Source organism: Gracilinanus agilis, chromosome 3 (assembly GCF_016433145.1).
Source record: "Gracilinanus agilis isolate LMUSP501 chromosome 3, AgileGrace, whole genome shotgun sequence".
NCBI lineage: Eukaryota > Metazoa > Chordata > Mammalia > Didelphimorphia > Didelphidae > Gracilinanus > Gracilinanus agilis.
Genome location: NC_058132.1, coordinates 217,993,228 through 218,014,645, shown reverse-complemented (window position 1 = coordinate 218,014,645; position 21,418 = coordinate 217,993,228). Strand labels below are relative to the sequence as shown.

The 21,418-nt window shown below is 35.7% G+C and overlaps 1 protein-coding gene across 1 annotated transcript in view; it reads right to left on the bottom strand.

Moving 5' to 3' along the window:
• The window catches only part of DNAH7 (dynein axonemal heavy chain 7), a 371,101-nt gene that overhangs the window by 44,916 nt on the left and 304,767 nt on the right, over positions 1 to 21,418 (bottom strand). The window contains exons 52-57 of the mRNA XM_044669069.1: positions 19,657 to 19,749; positions 12,894 to 13,070; positions 9,485 to 9,646; positions 5,123 to 5,323; positions 2,519 to 2,680; positions 1,199 to 1,384 (exon numbers count right to left, since the gene is read on the bottom strand). Coding sequence (XP_044525004.1) covers positions 1,199 to 1,384; positions 2,519 to 2,680; positions 5,123 to 5,323; positions 9,485 to 9,646; positions 12,894 to 13,070; positions 19,657 to 19,749 — 981 coding nt within the window. The remainder of the gene's footprint in view (positions 1 to 1,198; positions 1,385 to 2,518; positions 2,681 to 5,122; positions 5,324 to 9,484; positions 9,647 to 12,893; positions 13,071 to 19,656; positions 19,750 to 21,418) is intronic.

Genomic DNA, 21,418 nt, shown 5'->3' with positions numbered 1-21,418 from the left:
TCCAAAGCAGAGGGTCTTTACATTTCAAAGGAAGGCTGAGTGAAAAAAATCTTGGAGCTCTTGTGACAACTCTTGAATCAGCCTCGTTCACAGGCAAGGTGCTCAGAGAAATTTATGAAATGAAGGAAGTAACTTGTCTCTGAGACAGGTCCTCAAGAACTGAGGATGGATGGTATGTACTTGTTATACTGGAGATTATGGACTATGCCTTAGCTTGTCTATTAACTACTTATTTTCTACAGCTCTCCCCAGCTCCCAAGAACTCTTTTTAGCTCAGTTTTCTCAGTGTTTTTTTTTTCTTTATTATTTCCTCATTATACAAATTTCAGCAAATCAGGTTGGCACTAAAAGAAATTTGCCTCTTGGTACCTTCCCTTCCATTTCAATGCCCTCCAGCTGACTGTGGGTGGTCCCAGCAACTGCCATCTAGAGTCATCTTGGTGTCTGGTACATCCCAAGCTCGCTATAAGAAAGGACTGCCAGCTCAGGTTCTCAACAGAGGCTTTATGTCTTATTCTGCAACTGCCACAAATTCTGTTGCTAAAGCACAAATGTGACCATATCACCCCCTCCCCAACTCCATACTATTCAAATGCTCCCTGTTACTTCCAGATTCAAATATAATTTTCTCTATTTGGCATAAAGCCCTTGACAATTTGGCCCCAGATTACCTTTCCATTCTTCCTATCTGTTACTCCTCATTCTGCACCATGTGGTCTAGCTAAACTGGATTCTTTGCTGTTCTTCACCTCTAGAACTCCATCTTCTGCTTCTCCGTCTCTGCACTGGCTGTTCTTCATGCCTGGAATGTACTCCCCTCTTCATCTCTATCTCTCAGAATCTCTAGGTCCCTTTGAGCTTCACTTTGAATGCTGCTTTCTACATGAAATCTTTCTTGGTGCTTCCATCTGTCTGTAGTGTCTTCCCCTCACAATCACCTTTAGCTCTTTTTGCCCATTTCATTCATATGTATATATATATACATATGTCTCCACTGAATAAAGTTAGTTCCTTGAAGACAAGGGACTGTTTTTTTAAACTTTTGTCTTTGAATCCTCCATTCCCCTCCCTTCACAGAAATATGTAGCATAATGCCTAGGTACAGTAGATGTTTAGTAAACGTGTTTTAAAAAATAATAGCAGGCATCTAATTATATTGTTTGTTATATTCAGCTTTTGTAAAAGTACAGATACTTACATCACCACTAGGAGGAGCATAATAGATACCACTAGAGTCAAATTTATAGTCTGGATCTAAAACTATTTGTGAATTGTAGAATTTATTTAAAATGCTGCGCAATGTACGTCGGTCCCAGTCATCAGTAACTCTGCCTCCATAATTGCATTCGCCAGTCATATATCGGATTGCATCGTAGGGAAGTTCCTAAAAATATGAGGTCAATGTTTCAACCAGGGCAAGACTTCAAAATTAGCATTTTATAGAGTTATAGACAAAAGTCAAATTAAATGAAAAGTTTTACAATAGGCCTTTTTCAAAACTACCCTTTTTTATATTTTCTTGTAAGTTCTATAATTTCCTGGTCCTCTGCTTTTCACTCTAATTCAATGCCTCCAGGCCTTAATGGATGCCTTATATGTGCCTAATATTTAAGGAATAGAACTATCAATATCGTGTAGTTTCATTTTTAAAAAAAAAATCCTTACTTTCTTAAAATTGATATAAATATTGATTTCAAGGCTGAAGAGAGGTAAGAGTTAGGCAAATGGAGTTAAGTGACTTGCCCAGGGTCACATGGTTAGGAAGTGTCTGAGGCCAGATTTGAACCCAGAATCTCCTGACTCCAGGCCTGGCACTCTACCCAGTGAGTCACCTGTCTGCTCCAGTATTTTCTTTTGAAATGAAATCAATGGTGGTGTTTGAACCAGTTTAGTCTTAAATATTATGGTCAATAACATCAATAATCAATAACTGAAAGTCAATAATTGAGTATAAAAGATTATATTTATATTTAATAATATCAAGTCAACAATTTAAACTATGCATTTCTCCATGAAGCCATAGCTACATCTTTTGGTTCCTTAAGACTGTATCGCGCAATCATAATGAGTTCTTAATGAGATCTTTGTTGGAATATATAACCTTCAAACTAGCTATCCATTCTAAATGTCTTTAACTACAGCCTTGCTTTTGTAAGTCTTATTTCTTTGCTGATATCACTCCCATTCTTCACTTCTCTCTTCCTTAAAGTAAAAGAAAACAAATATTAGAAGCAAAATCATAAAAGGGATTAGGGGGTCAGAAGTTCTGAGTGCCAGTCCTGGTTCTGTCACCAACTCAGAATAAACTATTATTGGGTTCATAATAGAAGATCTGACATCTTAGCCACTGTAATTAGCTCTCTGCTGTTATAATGAAGTACATTAGAAACTACTGGGTATTAACTGCTGTATTTATGACCTGGGATTTGAAATTAATCAGAAGGTCCTTACTATAAATGCACTTAAAATGTCATAAAGAGCTAAACAAGAAAGGTTCTTGCTGTTAATTTTACTATACCTCATACTGGTTCAGAAACATGTTGAGCTGCTGTACACTGATTCTCAGGTCAGTCTCATTAAACTCATAAGGAATATTCCATCCCAGAGGCCCAAATTTTCGTCTTTCTTGAACTAACGCATGGAAAAAACAGAGGCCGTAGAGCAATTTTTTGAATTCTTCCTTTAGAAAGAAGATAGTAATATTATATTACTTAATTTTTCCTGATATTACAACATAAATAATAACAGTAATCCCTTATGTTTCAATAGAGCTTTAGTTTTTGCAAAAGTCTTTCATTTCACATGTTAGCTTCTTTATTGATTATTTAGGTATTAATGTTTATATATAATAAATAAATGAGTTCTTTTTAAAGGCACACTATATGCCAGGCATTGTGCTAAACTCTGGGGGCATCAAGACAAAGATGAAGCAATTCTTGTATTGTCTTCTGCTACCCCAGTGCCTCAGGGTGACATGCATGTGGCACTAAGTTCTCAAGAGATGTCAGAGATGCCAGCCAAATATAAGCTCTTGAAGGTCCCACCTTGCTTGAAAGGTTTGGTCTGTTGTTAGGGGAATAATCTAATGAATTTCAGAAAGGTTCTTTACTGAAGGTTTTCATTACCACGTATGTAGAATTTTTTTGACTACAGAAACTCATGATAATTGGTATTTATATAGCAGTTTTAAGTTTTACAAAATGCTTTTCAGATATTATCTCATTTTTATCTTCAAAACTACATTAGGAGTAAGGGGCTAATATTATCCCCGTTTTACAGATGCAGAAACTCAGGCAAACAGATTAAATAATTTAGTCAAGGTGTTTTCTAGGATCTTGATCCAGTGCTCTATCAACTGAGCCATAAAGCTGCCTAAATGATCATTATTATCTACTGTGATATTGAGAAGGGTAAAATCTCTTTCAGTGAAAGGAGAATCCACCTCAAAAAAAATCATGGATCCTTGAGATAGTTAAGTACTAAAATACTCACAAAATCTTTTTGAGATAGTCAGGGAAGGCATTATTATCCCCACCTCAATGAATGAAGAAATATATCTAGAATGTTTAAGTGACTTCTTTAAAGCCAATTAATGGTCAGGCTGGAACTAGGACTAAGTGAAGGAGCATGACACTGAAAATCTCTCAGTTTCCTCATATGGAAAATGAAGGGCTAGACTAGATAGCCTCCCAGGTCCCTCCCAACTGCCTTAAGACCCAGATCTTGTAACTGCTAGTCTAGTGTTCCATTTATCATGACATTTAAAAAAAAGAAATAATTTTCTTTCATTCAAAAGCAGCATTCATAAATGCTGGCACAAAAAAGGGCCCAGAACTGCCCCAGAGAGAATGAACTACAGAAGTCATTCACAGACATGCAGTCAACCTGTTTGTGTGTAATGATGCTTAGATGGATACAGGTTTACTCCTCATATCAAGCTATGACTTATTAAGATCTTGGGATAAATTTTTGAAAGTTCTATAACAGGATACCTAAATAATTCTGAAACATCAGTATTTCATAGTGTGGCCAGAAAGTGTTTGGATACTTCATTTGTGAGACTCAGGATTGCCATGTGAGTTTGGTCAGTAATTCTTTACTGCCCAGCCCAGGAAAACTAATGAATCATTACACAAGAATATGCTTTTGGTCCTGGAGAAAGGGAGCTTATGCAGAGATCCAACTTTAAATTTCAGATCCCAAAGCAAAATTTAACCAAAAATTTTGCAACTTGCAGAAATGACCCTACCACAGACCTTGAGAGGAACTTGCCATTTCCTGGACCCTAACCACTATAAAGGCCATCCAAAAAAAAATTAATAGAGTACCACATATGGTATAGGACAAAGCAAATCTTACACATTAAGGAGAAGACATTAGATTAGTTTAAAATAAAAGTTTTATCATTAACTATTAGCATCTTTGAAAAGAAGTTCTTTCTATTTTTCTAGTTTTTTTCCACTGGTGTATATTTAAAACATGATTTGACAATGAAAGTGTGGGTTTTTAATGGCAGCCACTTACTAAGGTTCATAACCCCTGTTAAAATGAGCTCTCTTCCATTTTTAATTATGGCAAAATGATGTGAAACAATTTTAGGTCAGAGACATTCACGTTCAAAATCCTAATCACGAAAACAGTAGGTGGTTTCCCAGCTAGCTTGGTGACTCTGAAAAAGGCACTTATGATTTCCATCAATCAACCACTACAATCATTTTGGCTCTCGTTATAGTTATATGGAGAAAATATTTTTATGTTTTAATTTAGAGATATAGTCCCAAGTAGCAAAAGGCTTAGTTAATATCCTGCTACAAGATCTCCAACCTTGCAGATTTGTATTGGGAATGGCTTATATCTGACTTCCTAAGTAGAAATCTAAGTTATTAATGGCATACCATGAAATCTCTGCTGGGAAGGAAGAAAACTAGTGGTAAAATAAAAATAAAATATTAATAAAATTGACTTCACTGCAGCCAGTAATCAGTAATCAAAACCAACTTCATTGCAGTGAAGAAAGTCTATTTAATTTAGTAGTTTTTGCTCAGAGCACACATATATAATCACCAGAGGCCAATTCGGCTGCTTTATAGGACTGAGGTAACAAGGCTAACACATTACTCACAGGCTTTTTGCAACCGCCAAAAAACTCAGGGTCGGAGATAGGGTCCATCAAGTATGATCGAACAATATTAGCTCGTAAACCTTTGGGTGCTTCATTAGTCATTTTTACTCCATTCTGAAGCACAGACACAGGGAAATTTGGAGAAGGGTAGCTTGTTAGCCAAATTCGGAAATCTGGATGGGTTGTTTCTGGACTTAGGTCCTATAAAACAAAAATCATATAGAAAACCATGAATAAAATCTAAGGAAAATAATGAACTTTACACAACATAAAGTTACTACTATCTAGCAGAGACATGTCATCAAAAATTTTTTTAATTTATTTTACAAATTGAAGAATTCTCACCAAAATGGTTTATGTCATAGATAGCTTACAAAAGCATAGGGTTGCTGGAACTGGTAGAATTTAGAGAAATCTAAACCCGAGGTACAAGGATAAAATTTAAAGGGTCCATGATTTTGAAAGGGGAAAATTACATCTTTATTTTCATTAACTTCTAACTGAAATTTAAATTTTCCTTCCATTATTCATTTTTTAAAATTCCAACCATTATTGCACAAAGAGATCCACAGGTTTCATCAGATTGCCGAAGGGATTTATGACATGAAAAAAATTATAAATGATTGCTTTAGAGACATACTAGGTTTATATTTTACACAATCTTTAACCAATAGCTAAAGTAGAATGAAACTGAACATTAATTTTGATTTGAAACCAACATGGAAGAGTTTTGGGCTTTTTCCCTTTTGATGGAATCACATTGTTATGTATAAGCTTTAACTGTTTTCTGGGGTACAAAGAGGCAAAGACATGGGTGAATTAGAAGAAACTAACACCCGCCCTTCCGGCTGAATAGGAAGCTAAGTGAACTTAAAGCTGTATCTTTTAACTATAATTGCTTGAACAAATAATCATAATAATGTCTAGCATTTATATAGTGCTTATTATGTTCTAGGTACAGTGATAAGCACTTTATAAATATTATCTCATTTTTATCTTCACAACCCTGGGAGGTAGGTTTTATTATCATCCTCATTTTACAGTTGAGAAATCTGAAGCAAACTTAGGTTAAATGTCTTACCCTGGATCATACAGCTAATAAGTGTCTGAGGCTGGATTTGGACTCAGCTTTCTGACTCTGGACCCAGCAGTCTATCTGCTGAACTACCCAGTCAGCCAATCAACATTGAACGAGCACCTACTATGTGCCAGGTACTAGATTTAACATTGAGAATATAAAAAAGAATATAAAAAAGACAACCGTCCTTACCTTCAAGGGGCTCACAATCTAATCTACCTACCTGCCTATGTAGGAGAATATTTTGTTCGTGTCTGAGAGAAAAAAAAAAGCCACAACCCACATGAAGGTTTTTGAAATATACCATCAGAAGGGCTTTTGCCTCCATCACTCTACCAAAAGTCCTCTCTTCTGTAAGAGTTAAAAATTATAGGTTGGACTAAATATATAAAAATGTGGTCACCGAAATTATTACTCAAGTCAGAATGACTTTTTAATAGTAGTTTATTTATAAAAGGAGAGAGAGTGAAAGCAAAGAAAATCAAAGAGAGAGTAGATAATTACTCTGGCTTGGTCCGAACCAGGCAGGGCTTCAGAAGCCCTAGCAAAGGGGACCCAGTGGTAAATTAAAAAAGGGTTTTAGCCACGAGTCCTCCTCCAAGACGAGGGGCCTCTCTGGAGGTTAGTACCTCTCAGAAAAAACCAGAAAAGCCACCCACCCATGTGGTAGGTTCTAAGGGAAAAATCCAAGAGCAGTCCAAGGTCCCCAGCCAGAGCTCCACCAAGGTCAAGATCAAAGGCCATAAAGCTGGTCACAGGAAGTTCTTGCCACTTTTAAAGATCCTTATCATCACCTCCTATGCCTTCCTTCCACTTTACATGGGCCAATTGCAGTTATAGCTTTGCTTAGGACTGCCCAGGGGGCAGTCAGTTGATTCTGACTGTTGACCCACTATTGCACACATGGATCACAGACCTCCCCATACTTAAGGATAAGTGGGGTGTATATGCTTCTGGTAATTAACTCTAAAAATAGGCAGGGGAGAGTTAATCCCATCTTCATACTTCTAAGGCCAGCAACGATTTCTTAATTGCCAAATCCAATGTCCTCTTTTCAAGCATTGACCTTTTTGTATTACCTGCTATTATCTGATCACAGCTTCCTTCTTTTTTTTTGCATAGAACATAATTTCTTTTTATTTTAAAGTATTAAATATTTTTCTAAAGTTAATCAAACAATTTCAAAACAAACATTTCAAACAAAAGTGTTAGACAAGTTTTTCCAAGTTTGGTAAACATTATAAGCCCTTTCATTATTTCATAATACAAACTACTCTAAGCCAAATACAAAGCTGTAGGAATGGATCTAATCTACCCTCCATGACCCATGATTTTCAAAGTTCTTCACAGTTTAATTTTGCCATTCCAGATTCTACTACAAGTAAATGTTTAACAAAGAGCAATTTAGTGGTAAGCTGGTGATTTACTTCAAAGGGTAATTCTTCTGCTCCCTTTCTACCTCCCCCCACACACACTCTCTCTCTCTCCCACACACACACACACACACACAGAAAAGTACAGTTAATATACCTGACACAAGAAAACAATTAACGGTATCTCTTCAAAAGCAGTTGCTTAATGAGTCGGGGCATATGATCACAGCTTCCTTCTTGATACTTCTCCTTTGTCCTCTCTGACATTTCTTTCTTCTGGTTCTCTTCCTGTCTACCTGATCACTCCTCATTTAATGCTTCATCTTCTTCTTCAGTTCCTTAAGTGTTGGTGTCCTTAGCCTTCTTTTCATCCCTTTATAATCTCTGTCATTCTTTTGGCTTTAAGGATCCCCTATACAATAATTTTTTGCTTGAAGTACAAACCTCTAAATTTTCATCACATATCCTCCAACTGTGTGCTGGAATGCCTTATGGGCACTTTAAACTCACTCATCCTTTTATCCCTCAAACATTCTACCTTGCAGAAGAATTTTCATCTCCACTGACCCTATTATTTTACAAATGCCTCGAGGGCAAGGATTGTGTCCACTTCTTTCTTTGCCTGCTCAGGGCCTTCCTAACACAGTGCTTTGCATATAGTTGGTATTTAATAAATGTTTGTTGAATTATACAGCTTCTCCAAGGACTCACCTGAAGACCCACAGTATGTCAAAGTGTGACTATCATATAGTGAGCTCCTCCCAGTATGTTCCTTGACTTACAGAGGATTTAGAATTAATATCTATACAATACATTCCCTTTATCTGATATGTTTTTTCATGAACATAGGAAAGTATCCCAAATTTACTTATTTCTATTTGTTCACTTCCCCTTATTATGGCTATAACTGCATATCCTTAAATTGCTTAAAGAGCTCTGTTAATTAAATTCTAGGGTATGGAGAAAAAAAAAGAAAACTATAAAAGGGCATTCTCATAATGTACCTAAAATACAATTAAATTTATACCTGAATACATCTTCTTTGGATCTTACAGAGAAACTTATTTGTATTTCTCATATGTATTTATGTAGTAGCCTCTGCTAAATTATAAGCTCTATGAAGGCAACATGAGTACTCTGAACATGGATGGCATTTAATAAGTATTTGCTGAATTGAATCAAAAAATAATACTGGATAAAAGTGACACTTTTTCATAACTTATACATGTGTCCTCCCACTTTTCATTTTCTTCCCAATCTTCTCTATGAGCTTTTGGCTTTGGAAGGAAAGATTAATGATGTGTTATGAGAGAAGATTTTATTGATTTGGCTATGGAAACATTTAACTGTCCTAGATATCTTTTTTTTTAAACCCTTACCTAACGTCTTGGAGTCAATACTGTGTATTGGCTCCAAGGCAGAAGAGTGGTAAGGACTAGGCAATGGGGGTTAAGTGACTTGCCCAGGGTCACACAGCTGGGAAGTGTCTGAGGCCACATTTGAACCTAGGATCTCCCATCGCTAGGCCTGGCTCTCAATCCACCGAGCCACCCAGCTGCCCCCCTAAATATCTTTTGATAAAATAGAAGTGAGGCTTATGGGTACAGAAAATTTGCATTCATCGAATCTAACTGGCATTCGTTTGCGGATGGTTTGGTGAATATATTAAAATATTTTTGTACGTGTATGCTTTGCCTTCTCATTTTCAATGAGGGTAGCACAATGCTCATGGAACAACAGATATTTCATAAATGTTGCTGACTGACCATTAAGGACCACTCCAGAGGTGAATTTAGCACCTCTACCTCCTATTTTATTACAAATTGGTGGGGTCACATGTACATTGCTTCTCCATATTTATTATCATCATTCTCAATGATATCATTCCTTGAAAATAATGAGCATTTTTACCTCACAAACTTTCTCCAGTGTTGACATCCAAGATGTTGCCAGATGGCAGTTCTGAAGAACAACCCAGGATCCTTCCTTGATTGCTTTCTCTATCATCTTCATAGCAATAGGTCCTTGGCCTTGACCAAGAGATAAGGAGCTGAGTTTGGATCCTCCATATCCCTGCATACAACGAATATTACAAAAGTTATTAAGTTGGAATATATGCTTCTAAATACTCAATATATATAGTGTGATCCTTCCATCCTTATTTCTCAATACACAATAGTTTACCAGTCATAAAAGACTGTCATTCCCAAGGGCTGGAGACTAGTGTATAATCCCTTAAAGTCTATGGTGTGCAGGCATCAAGATTCCAGCATCAGCTTTTTAAAGAACAATCATAAATCCTCCAGAGGTAATATAATTAAGATGCACAATTAATATTCTTTTATGATTATAGAGCCCTTAAGTCAAATACTGATCTCATAGTATCCATATTTGACTTAAGAACTCAGTTAAGTAGTGGTGATATTTAGTCAATTCATGGAAGAACTACTTCATGCAGTAACCTGAATATAAAGAGAGATTTCTTGGAAAGTGAGAGAATATAGTGGATCTAGTACTCTACTTGAAGTCAGGAAGACTTGAATTCAAATTCTTCCTGAGACACTGTGTGACCTTGGACAAGTCACTGAACCTCTCTCTTAGCTTCAATTTCTTTAGCCATAAAAAGGGAATAATAAAAGAAGCACCTACCTCATAGTGTTTTGACAGGATATAATATCTGTAAAGCACTTTTTAAACTTTAAAATGGTATATAAATATTATCTATTATTATTCTATGTAGCTTTTGATGCCTAAAAGTATTGATAATACATGGGGAGAAGAACAGCAACAATAAAGAAGATTTTTGACTGCAATTTGCAGGGAAAGGATTGACTATTACATAATTATGACCTAATAAAGAAAATTAAAATTTAATTTTCAAGATTCTGGGCAGACTTTTTAATATCCTAGAAAGCAAGTATTTCTAATATTTGATCCTTTTTATCATTTATTACAGAAAATAAATATTTAAGTAGAAAAAATCAGTGATATCACAAAGTGAAATATAAAACATTTATTAGAAATTTTAAATTTGAAAAATCCAAAGAGAATTTAAAATAGCCTGACAAGTGTACTCCAGGTTTTTTGGAAGAATTGTACTATAGACAATTTGTCCAGAAAGCAAAATTTAGAATTCAAGACCCATTTTACAACTGATTCTGATTTTTAAAAGAGAGTCAATGAGAAAATGTACCCAGGACTTTGGTCTACCTACCATATTCCAATTCTTCTGTGGCTTTTCAAAGATGATGGCACAATACACATAAATATCCATCCTGGTGCCACTGTCTTCTGATTGCTTTTTCTAAAGACCATGGCACCAGGAGGGAATGTGATCTGGAGATTTGGTAGTATTTCCTTATGATTTCTAATGTTCATGCTCTTCTATGGAAATAGTAGGAAATAGTTCTAAGCCAGGTTTCTCTTGTATTCCACTACTAGCTTCTACCTAACTCAGTTATGACTTTAGCTATGGATGAATTTATTCTATCCATCGGGATAGAATCAGTCAAATCAACACATTTGTAATAAATGTTCACAAGGTGCCAGACACTGTTAGGACCTGAAGAGATTTTTATGGTGCCAGCTCCACTAGGGAACTAAAGGTAACTAAAGACGGACACGTTAACATAAGGTTGCTAGAGTTGCTAAATAGCAATTAGAGAGGTCAAGGACAAGTACTAGAGATGCCATGATGCTTAGTAGAGGACGAATACCCACCTAGTTGGTCTTTTTTTTTTTTTTATAGGAATGTGTCTATTTATAATTTGAGCTTTCTGGTTGGAGAGGGAAGAAACTTAGTGGGAAGAAACCTGTTCTTCCCCGAGATCAAACAAAGAATAAGTTCTTTCCAGATTTTCATACATTTGAATTTAGGATCCAACTGACCAATTCCATACTTTATGATTTCAAGTATCTGTGATTTCCCTGGTGTGAGTGCCCCCTTTACTAACACAGATCAGAACTCCTCTATGAATTGGAAGTAGTCTTCAAGAATTCCTATGACTGGAAAATTCACCAGTCTGAGACCAATGTGGTGATGAACTCTCCTAAACTTAACTAGGTGGACTGTTGAACAATTGGGATTTTCCAAGATTTGCATTCTGTTGGCATAGTTTTCAAGGAACAAGAGTTGCATCCCCATCACAAAGAGGAGAACTTTAGTGGAAGTTATTAGTTTACTAACTCAACAAATGGAATATTTCATCATACAAGTTTATGCCTAATAGGCAATACCTGTAATGTATTATGCAGATGGATGTTTCATGTTACCACTATTTGGGGGATTTTTATTTCTTTCTTTAACAAATGCTTGTTAACAAGCTAATCAAGGAATAAATTGAAAACTGAAGGGATTTCAGAGATCTAGTATAATCCCTTCATTTCATAGATGAAGAAACTGAGGGGTGCCCAGGGAAGTTAAATGATTTTCTCAAGGTCATAACTGTGAAAGCCAGTATTCGATACCCATGTTGCTTGACTCGAAATATAATGCTTTTTCTACTACACCACACTACGGTCACTTTCTAGAATGTAAGAATTCTATGCTATGTTAAGAAACAGAAGACATTTTAAAACTACAAATTGTGTTGTATATTATAGCTGTTTTTAATTTTAAAAATTCATAGTGGTTATAAAACACAGAGAAATGTAAATCTTTCCCAAAGGGAGAATATAAGAAAGATTAAATCCTTCTATTATTTAGCTTATCTTCTCATTCAGGTATGCATGACAAGAAACTATGTAGCAAATTCTTTATAATTTTAAAGAAATGTGGCTTCTATTACTTGGCTTTACTCTAAAATAGCTAGTCCCCAGACCATGTTTATTATATTGCTGACCCAATAAATCAAGAAAGCAGTATTCTTTGATCTTCATTGGTAAAATTTCCTCACCTGGGAGTTTCCTATACCAAGGAAATCACAGGCCCAGTTCCTATTCTTAATTTTTCTTATACCTAAAGAAAGAAAGGGGTGGATCCCCCATCCTTCTCCTTCCCAACAAGCAAATGGCAAGAAGTGAATAGAGAAAGTGCTTAGTTTTTAGAAAGAATTATCTCCTCAGTAACTCTTTTAAGTGCCACAGATATATGGAATCTATGAAACTCCCTTCCAGGTTAGAAACCAGCAAGCCACAAACCCTACACTCTGAAATTTCTACTAGCATTTTTACCTTAGATGTTTGGGGGGGCCCTTTAGTCCTAGGCCTTCAACACTTTTCAGGGCGTTGTTTGAGCCGTATATAGATGCTTAGATTTGAAACAAACCTTTTTATTCATTAAGAAAAACAATGTCTAACATAATATTTATTTTAAAATTACCTGATCATCAGCAAATTTGAGAAGGGCTGCCATAGGATCAGAACCAGGAGAGAGCACAAAAATCAGTGGTGCACAGCAGTTACTATCTCCAAATGCCTTGGACAGATCAAATGGTGGTGGCTCAATAAATGGACGTCCCAAGTGGTTAATTATAAATTCTTGTATCATTGGAATAACCTAAAAAAAGCAAAGAATAGGTCTCTTAAAAATGAAATTTGTTGTTATAAGATACTTAAAAAATGTGAATGCTAAAACTAAAAGTCTATTTTAGAATAGCAGAGAACTAGTTTTTTTATTCTTTACATATTTAGTGTTATTAGAGTAGTTTTTCACAATAGTCTTATTTTTATAACTACATTTTAGATACAGAGTATATATGAAGAGTATATTTAAGGTAACTGATTACTGAAAAATCTGCTCTCAGCCCCCCATCTACAAGTTTCCTGTGCCATTTGCCCTGCAGCTGCCCTGCTTCTGCCCACTCACACATTTCAGAATTCATGAGACTTTCAGAATCCAAACCCTAGGCCCAGGGGCAGTTAATTTACTCAACAGTAGGACTTTCAAACTCTGGATGAGTTGTCTTGGTTAGGGGCAGAATGAGCTCAGACTTACTGAGTCCACTATATCTCTAGCTGACTACCAAACCATGTTTCATTTTCCATCCATCTAGCTGTCCACTGGAGGTCAACTAGTCATTTGTCCTGCTTTGAAAAAGTGCTTATTCCTCCTCTTCCTCCTCCTTTTTTCTCTACAAGAATAATAAGCAAATTAACACTGCCACTGTTTTTGGAAAGGGAGTATAAAGTGACTACTCTATACATCAAAGGACAGCTAGGTGGCACAGTGGGTAGACCGCCAAGCCTGGAGTCAAGAAGACTCATCTTCCTGACTTTAAATCTTGCCTCGGAAAGTTACTAGCTATGTGACCATTGGAAAGTCAATTTACCCTGTTTGCCTTAGTTTCCTCATCTGTAAAATGAATTGGAGAGGGAAATAGCAAACAAGTATCTTTGCCAAGAAAGAAACCCAAAAGGAGTTATGAAGAGTCAGGCTTGACTGAAATGACTGGTCATACATACTCTATACATCAATTCACCAATTCTAAGACTTCCCTGACCAAAACATCCCCATGGCCACCATTCTCATTTATGTGTTGGCTCCACCATTTGAAAGGAAGCTCCTTGAAACAGGGGCTATCCCACTTATTAAGCTTATACCCCTAGGTTTAGCACAATACCTGGAATGCAGAATCTTTATGTTTAGCCCAGATTACTACAGTATGAAACTATGATTGTATTATCTGTTGAATAATAATGGACATAATTAATGTAGAAAAGTCTTCATTCCAAGGATTTATAATATTATTCATAAAGAACTTGATAGTTATCTTCTAAAAATTAAAATAAATGTTTATACAGGTACCTGTTACATATATAAATATGTTCTTTTAGAAAATATTTTCATTAGACATTCAACCCACATATAAGGGATTGAGTGACTATAAGCATAAACAATAATCCTCCATGGATTTACAGAGGAGTACGGGAATTAGGCTCCCTTCCTGATTCATAATTCACACATGAAGGAATCTGTTTTTGTTCTCAGAGAATCTCAGTGTTGCAAGGGAGTTGAAAGGTTATTTAGTTCATTGGTGTTACACACACACACACACACACACACACACACACACACACACACACCCCAAACCCAAGAGCCACTGAACAGGCTGGTCCAATATTGACTTAGAAAACCATGTAGCAACATTAGGTTCCATTGCATTTTTGTTTTGCTAAATATTTCCTAATTACATTTTAATCTGTTTAGTGCATATACTCAGGAATGTTGAAGATTTAGTTCACCCTGTACCTGAACAAGAATCTTTTCTACAAAATGCTGATAGTTTGCCACCCATTATTCCCTTCTGGGGACAGAGAACTTAGTACTTCCTAAATCAGTTTATTCCATTTCTCTTTTGTTTGCCTTTGTGGCTTCTAATGGCACTTTCTTCCACTGCTTGGAAAGGGAAGGGCTACCCATTCGTTAATTAAGGTCCCAAAACAAATTGGTATAAAAATTGCCTAGATTTCAAACAAACAAACAAAAATACCCAAACCATCGTCCAGAGTAAGAGAGTAACATTCAAATGGTATAGAATTTGGGATGAGAAAAGAATTAAAGTCACAAGGAAAGAAATTTAGAGAAAAGACAAAAGTAAAGACTAAAAAACAAGAAGAAATTTGGTGTTCCTTAGTTTATAAAGCACTAGAGTGCACTGAATAATGAATGCCTCAGGGATTGAAAAAGTGAATCCTAAGCATCAAACTTTACCACTCTTGGGATTTCCTCAGCACAAAGAGCTACTATAAAGGTAGGAAAAACTCCTTCTACCAATATCATTTGCATCCAATTTAGTAATCATGGCTTCACTACTGGGAGTCTAGTTTTGCTGGTGTTTTAACACATTATATTACATAAACGTGTTCCTCAATCCTGTCAGTTCTTCTGTGATTCATGATTTGGGAGAAATTTAAGATTTCTATTTAATATTATTTGATAAAATGAAAATAAACTGCTTATCATACAAAGGATTAATAATGGACCTATGATATTTTATTTGCTCTCCCATCTCTTCATTTCTGCCCACAACTAAAACATCAGAAGTGGTACTGTTGGGGGCAGCTGGGTAGCTCTGTGGATTGAGAGCCAGGCCTACAGATGGGAGGTCCTAGGTTCAAATCTAACCTCAGACACTTCCCAGCTGTGTAACCCTGGGCAAGTCACTTGACCCACATTGCCTAGCCCTTACCACTCTTCTGCCTTGGAGCCAATACACAGTATTGACTCCAAGATGGAAGGTAAGGGTTTAAAAAAAAAAAGAAAAAGAAAAAAAATAAGTGGTACTATCCTTGATGGGCTTCATGCCCTAGATGAGCTAATATCACAGAATATAATCTAAAGAGTCCTTCCACTTATTTTTCAAGAGCTTTACTTTAGATTCCAAGATATAAAGTAGTTGACCTAATATGTTGTGACTCTCTTTGTCACAACACTCTGCTAGATGCTAACTTCTTTCTCTTTACAGAAACAAACTTTTTTTTAACTTGTGGAATGTTTTTAAAGAATATTTAAACCAACTACTATAATTATAAATAAACATTAATTTAAATAAATAAAGCAAACATTTATTTACCACTTCTTATGTACTAGGAACTCTGTTAGGTGGTAAGAAATAGGAATGGGAGGATACAAGAAGATTTAGTCCCTGACTTCATAGACCTTACACCCTTGCAGATTTATTATTGTAAAAGTTTATCCTTTTATTAGGCTTCCATGGAAAAGCCATGAAATAAATTTGTGCAGACAACTCAACTTATCCTCTAGTTTCTAGTTAGTGTTTTAAGAACAAAAATTACAATTATTTTATAGGCAGAAAGTAGTTATTATGACTCCTTTCTTCTCAGAGAAAGGAAATAAAGATTCCTATCGTAAGTATCAAGCTACTTCCTCTAATTTCCCACAGGATTTAAGTAGAGGACAGAAAAACTAAGTAAGGCTACTATTTATGTTCTTTCTATCCTCACCCGTGTTATTTGACTAATTGAAAACAAAAAAAAATTGTAGGGGAAGAACATAGACATTGATTAATGGCTGCCTTAGAAAAAGGATAGAAAATTACATTCTACTCTCTCTGAGTTTATTTGTTTTTGTCAATGGATACCTTTTTGGCAGAGTTGAATATAGCAGCCAAGAAGATGAATGAATTTAGAGAAATAGATGAATGTGAAAACTGTCCAAGAACTTTCACAGCCTGGCCTTATATAAGAACCATGAAATTCTTGGAAATAGAAGTGGGAGATCACCTTGGTTTTGGTTCCGGGTTATTTGGCTGTGTTATTTTGGTCATTGACACCAATTAGGGGAATAAGAACTCCTGGATTACATTGGAAATATTCAGACTGACTGACAGCTTGTATTAAATTTATAATTGCATACACAGCAAAGTCTCCAAAAGTAGGAATTGTGTATATATCAGGTGTTATTTTTCCTCTTCTGTAATGGAGCAAATTGATGTTATCTAGTGACCTGAAAATGTGATCACCTTTGGTTTAGAGGGAGAAGAAGTGCTTTCCAAATGTAAAGATAATCTTTAGCATATTTAAAGGTGTTATCTGAAGAAAAAACTGTTTATGGAAGGCAGTTAAGCTATGTGGTAGAGCAGCTAGACATGAAATCAGGAAGACCTGACCAGTTCTGGCTTCAGACATTTGTTGTATTACTCTGGGCAAGTCAATTAACCTCTATTTGCCTCAGTTTCCTCATCCATAAAATGAGGATAATAATAGCACCTACTTCCCAGGTAGGGAAAGATCAAATTGATCCTCATTGTGAGGATCAGATGATTCTAAGGTTCTTAGCACAGTGCCTGGCACACAGTAAGTGCTATCTAAATGTTAGTTATTATTATGATTGTTAGGAAGTCCTGAGTTTAAATCTTGACTCTTACTAACTATGTGATCCTGGACAAGTCATTGAATCTTTGTTTATCTCATTTCTTTCAATTGTAAAATGAGGATAATAATATTATTTATTTCCAAGGATAGTTATGAGAATTAAATAGGCATAACATGTGATATTCATATTTCTATATATATGTGCATATATATAGATAAAGATATATGTTTCACATCAAATAAGATATGTATAAAGCTCAATAATAATTAACAGTGCCTGGCACACAGTGGGGTGCTTAATAAATGCATGTTTCCTTCCTTTCTTCATAGGATTATAAGTGCTTAAAAACAGTAACAACTAACATTTATGCAACACGTATTATATGCCATAAATTCTTGTTCAGGCAGGAAGGGAGAAGGGGTTTAGGTCGGAAGAGACAATCTTATGGGAAATACTGATTTTGCAAAATAGATGTTGTCATTGTCTCCTTCCTATGTTCTTTCTAGGAATTCATAGGAATATTAAACAGAAGCTGTCTTTGGAGAGCTGTCCAGATACAAGCAGAGGCATGTCAATGATCTGTATCCATTGAGGATCAGCTGAAGGGACCTGGGAGTGTTTCACCTAGAGAAGACTTAAAGGCTGGCATAATGGCTAGCTTCCAATATTTAAAAGGTTTTCTTGTGGAAGACATATTAGACTTGTTCTTGCCTGGTCTTAGAGAATAAAATTAGAAAAGATGGGTGGAAGTTGTAAGGAAAGATAAACTTGATATGTGGGGAAAAATTCCTAATGTTTAGAGTTATTGAAAAGTGAAATGGCTGCCTCCAGAAGATTGGAAACCATCAAGGAAAGGCTGGATGACTTTTTTTTTTTCCCAAATAGGATCCCTTCTAACTCTGTGATCCTGTGGTTGATCTCTTCAAGGAGAGAAAAAAAAATCTATAAATAGGACATAACTTAGAGCCTGATTTCTGCTTCTGAATAAAAAAACCAAACATCAGAATTCACCTTCAAAATTAATCCTAATTTCAAGATGAAGTCTTTAACGTTTAAATGTCCTTGTGAACAAACGGACTTTACAGGGAACTAACCTTTCATCATTCTTTTCAAAGGGGCATCATGGCTAGTTCTTGTGTTTTTATGTATATTCAGACCTTTCTCACATGGGTGTTTATACTATTCTTAATATTAAGGAATATTAAGAAGAGAATATGCACCTTCTTCACTGTACAAGGCAGCGTAACCACTTCTAGAATGAAGCTCTATTTTCTGCATTCCCTTTTTCCACTTTGGAAAGCCCAGTTCTCCTCATGGTGATGATTACTGCAAAGCATGCACATTGTTAGTAGGTGGCTCTGCTTGGCATTTTAGTCATAAGTCATATCATTTTTGTAGATGGCTGAGGCTGGCTTCATTTACTGTCCAAATGCAAACTCACCAAACACGGCCAAATGCTTCTTCTGCTTGGTAGAATTAGAAGACTATCATTCTAAATCATGTAAATGATGATTCCTTATAAGCCTTTAATGTTGAAGTCTTAAAGAATGATCACAGAATGATTTAGCTGTCACCCTATTCATCTCAAAACCCAACACAAACATGGCCACATACTATATAAATACTTCAAGATGAATCATGAATGATACTTTTCACACTGACTGCTGGTAAGGCACGTCACATTCAGAGTGTAATAAAACCTGTGCTTTGATTCATTCTGGTTTAATTGGAATTAGCTAGTTGAATTAATATGAATTAATATCCAATACTGTGGAATTTTAAAGTATTGTTAAATTAATCTTATCTTTCTTTCGGAATCCTTGGGGTGCTGCTATCCTTAGGTGAGATTTATTTGAAAAGTTAACATGTTCCTTTATAGTTAGGACAATGCTAAACAACTAGTAGAGATTGTGGGAAGCCAGCCCAAAATATAGGACCAGATATTAAAACATTTTAAGTAAAAAAAAATCCCTTCTAAATTAGTCAACATTAAAACAATTTAGCAAGATCAAAGCAGTGATGAGGGCTGAAATTAGATTGTAGAAATGTTGAGAAAAGGCAGAGTAAAATCTAGGAGGAAAAAGGAGTTTGTATTTTCAAATTATGAAATAAAATTCCGATAGTATAAAAAGTCTATTCAGGTTAGTTTGGGCATTAACCTAACTTTAAAGCACAAACTTTTTCATATGCTTATACTTTTAATATACAACCCATTTTTGTGGGTAAAGGACTTATTGATGGGAAATATAGTCTTGGATGGCACGTGGGAAAGAGGTACCTTAATTTCAAAGTTCAAATTCCCATTTACCTTGTCAGATCTCAGACAGCGAATAATAAGCATTCTTTGAAACTCATTTACTTCTTCTTCCCAGTGGTCAGGAAAGGGCTCATGGTGCGGCTCCTAGAAAATTAAAGAATCAAGTTGACCCAAATCTAATTATATAAACCTTTTGTAAATGCTAAGAAAGGCACACAGATATAGAGGTGGAAGGGACCTGCGAGATGCAACCTCATATTTTATAGTTGAAGAAATAAGGGCCACACTTGAAGATATGTAACCAAGGAGGCCCATAATCACAGAGACTGAATTTGAATATGGATCCTGTGACTCTATAGAGTCAATGCCCTTTTCATTATACCAACTTGCCTTATATTAAAGCATATTTAATTTACTTTTCTATGCTGGAAATTTGATATGTAAAAATAAACCAATAAGAAAGATTGAACAATAATTTTTTTTAAAGCCTTACCTCCTGTCTTAATATGGAATACAGATTCTAAAGCAGAAGACTGGTAAGTGGTAGGCAATTGGAATTAAGTGATTTATCCAAGATCACAAAGCTAGAAGGTATCTAAAGTCACATTTGAACTCAGGTCCTTCCAACGCCAGGCCTAGCTCTCTATTCTCTGAGCCACTTAGCTGCCCCTTATAATAACTCATTGAGAGTTTAGCTGAAATGGTGACTCTAATTTTTAAAAATGTATTGATTCCTAAGCACAAGTGACTGCATTAGATATTGAGGGAATAAGGACAAAAAAAAAATAAAAGTAAAGCCTAATAGCACCAATCCTGGTATCAAGAAGGTGAAATAAAATACTTGTATTTTATCATGTAATATATATATAAATATATATATATATATCATACAAGGTAGGGCCATAGAGGGAGGAGGATTAGATGTGGAATAATAAAGCCTGGGTTCAAGTACTGCTTCACTGGGTAACCATAAGGAGGCTACTGAACTTTTAAACCCTGTTTTCTCATCTTTAAAAAGGGTATAAAACTAATTATGCCATGCATTTCACAGGATTGTAGCAAAAAAAATGCCAAGTAGAAGGCAGATCTCAATACCCCACTCAGATCCTGACCCACCCCCCGTTCCACCCCCTGCCCCAACTCTGGCCATGATGAAATTGATCTCCCAGAGAAATCTTCAACATTCTGGCCAACTTGATAAAGAGCCACTGCCTGGTTATCTAGGCTAATCCTCAGGCACCAGACGCATGCTCTCACCAGTCCCTGACATAGCTTATGCTCTACTGACATTGTGAGGTCTCCTCCATATCCCACCAGGAGGCATTAGACCACATGCAAGTGGCGGAAGGGATCAGAAAGCCACATAAAAATGGAAGCGAGCTCAGTGATGTGACTCCAAGAAAAAAACATTTTAGTATATGATGTGGCATACGCTCATTAATTTCTAGAAGAGAGTATTTATTTATTGCATAAAATAAAATTTTCTAAATTCTGAAAATATCAAGAATGAGTTTTGAATTTTAATTTTTAAATAATATGATAGATTACTCAGAACCCCAAATAGGTGGTCCTCTTTGCAAGGCAGAGCCAAAAATACTTGACTATTTCCCTTGGGCTACTAGACTCAAAGTTTTTGTCTAACATTTTGTTACATAAAAAATTAATAAGATAATGCCCTATGAAAATCATGTTGGGACTAATTATTTATTTTCAAATTTAGTATTTCAGCTTGTATTCTGGAGCTAAGAAGACACCTAATGGAGTCACCACATCTTAACATGACAAATCTTTATGATATTCATTAGTTATTTGC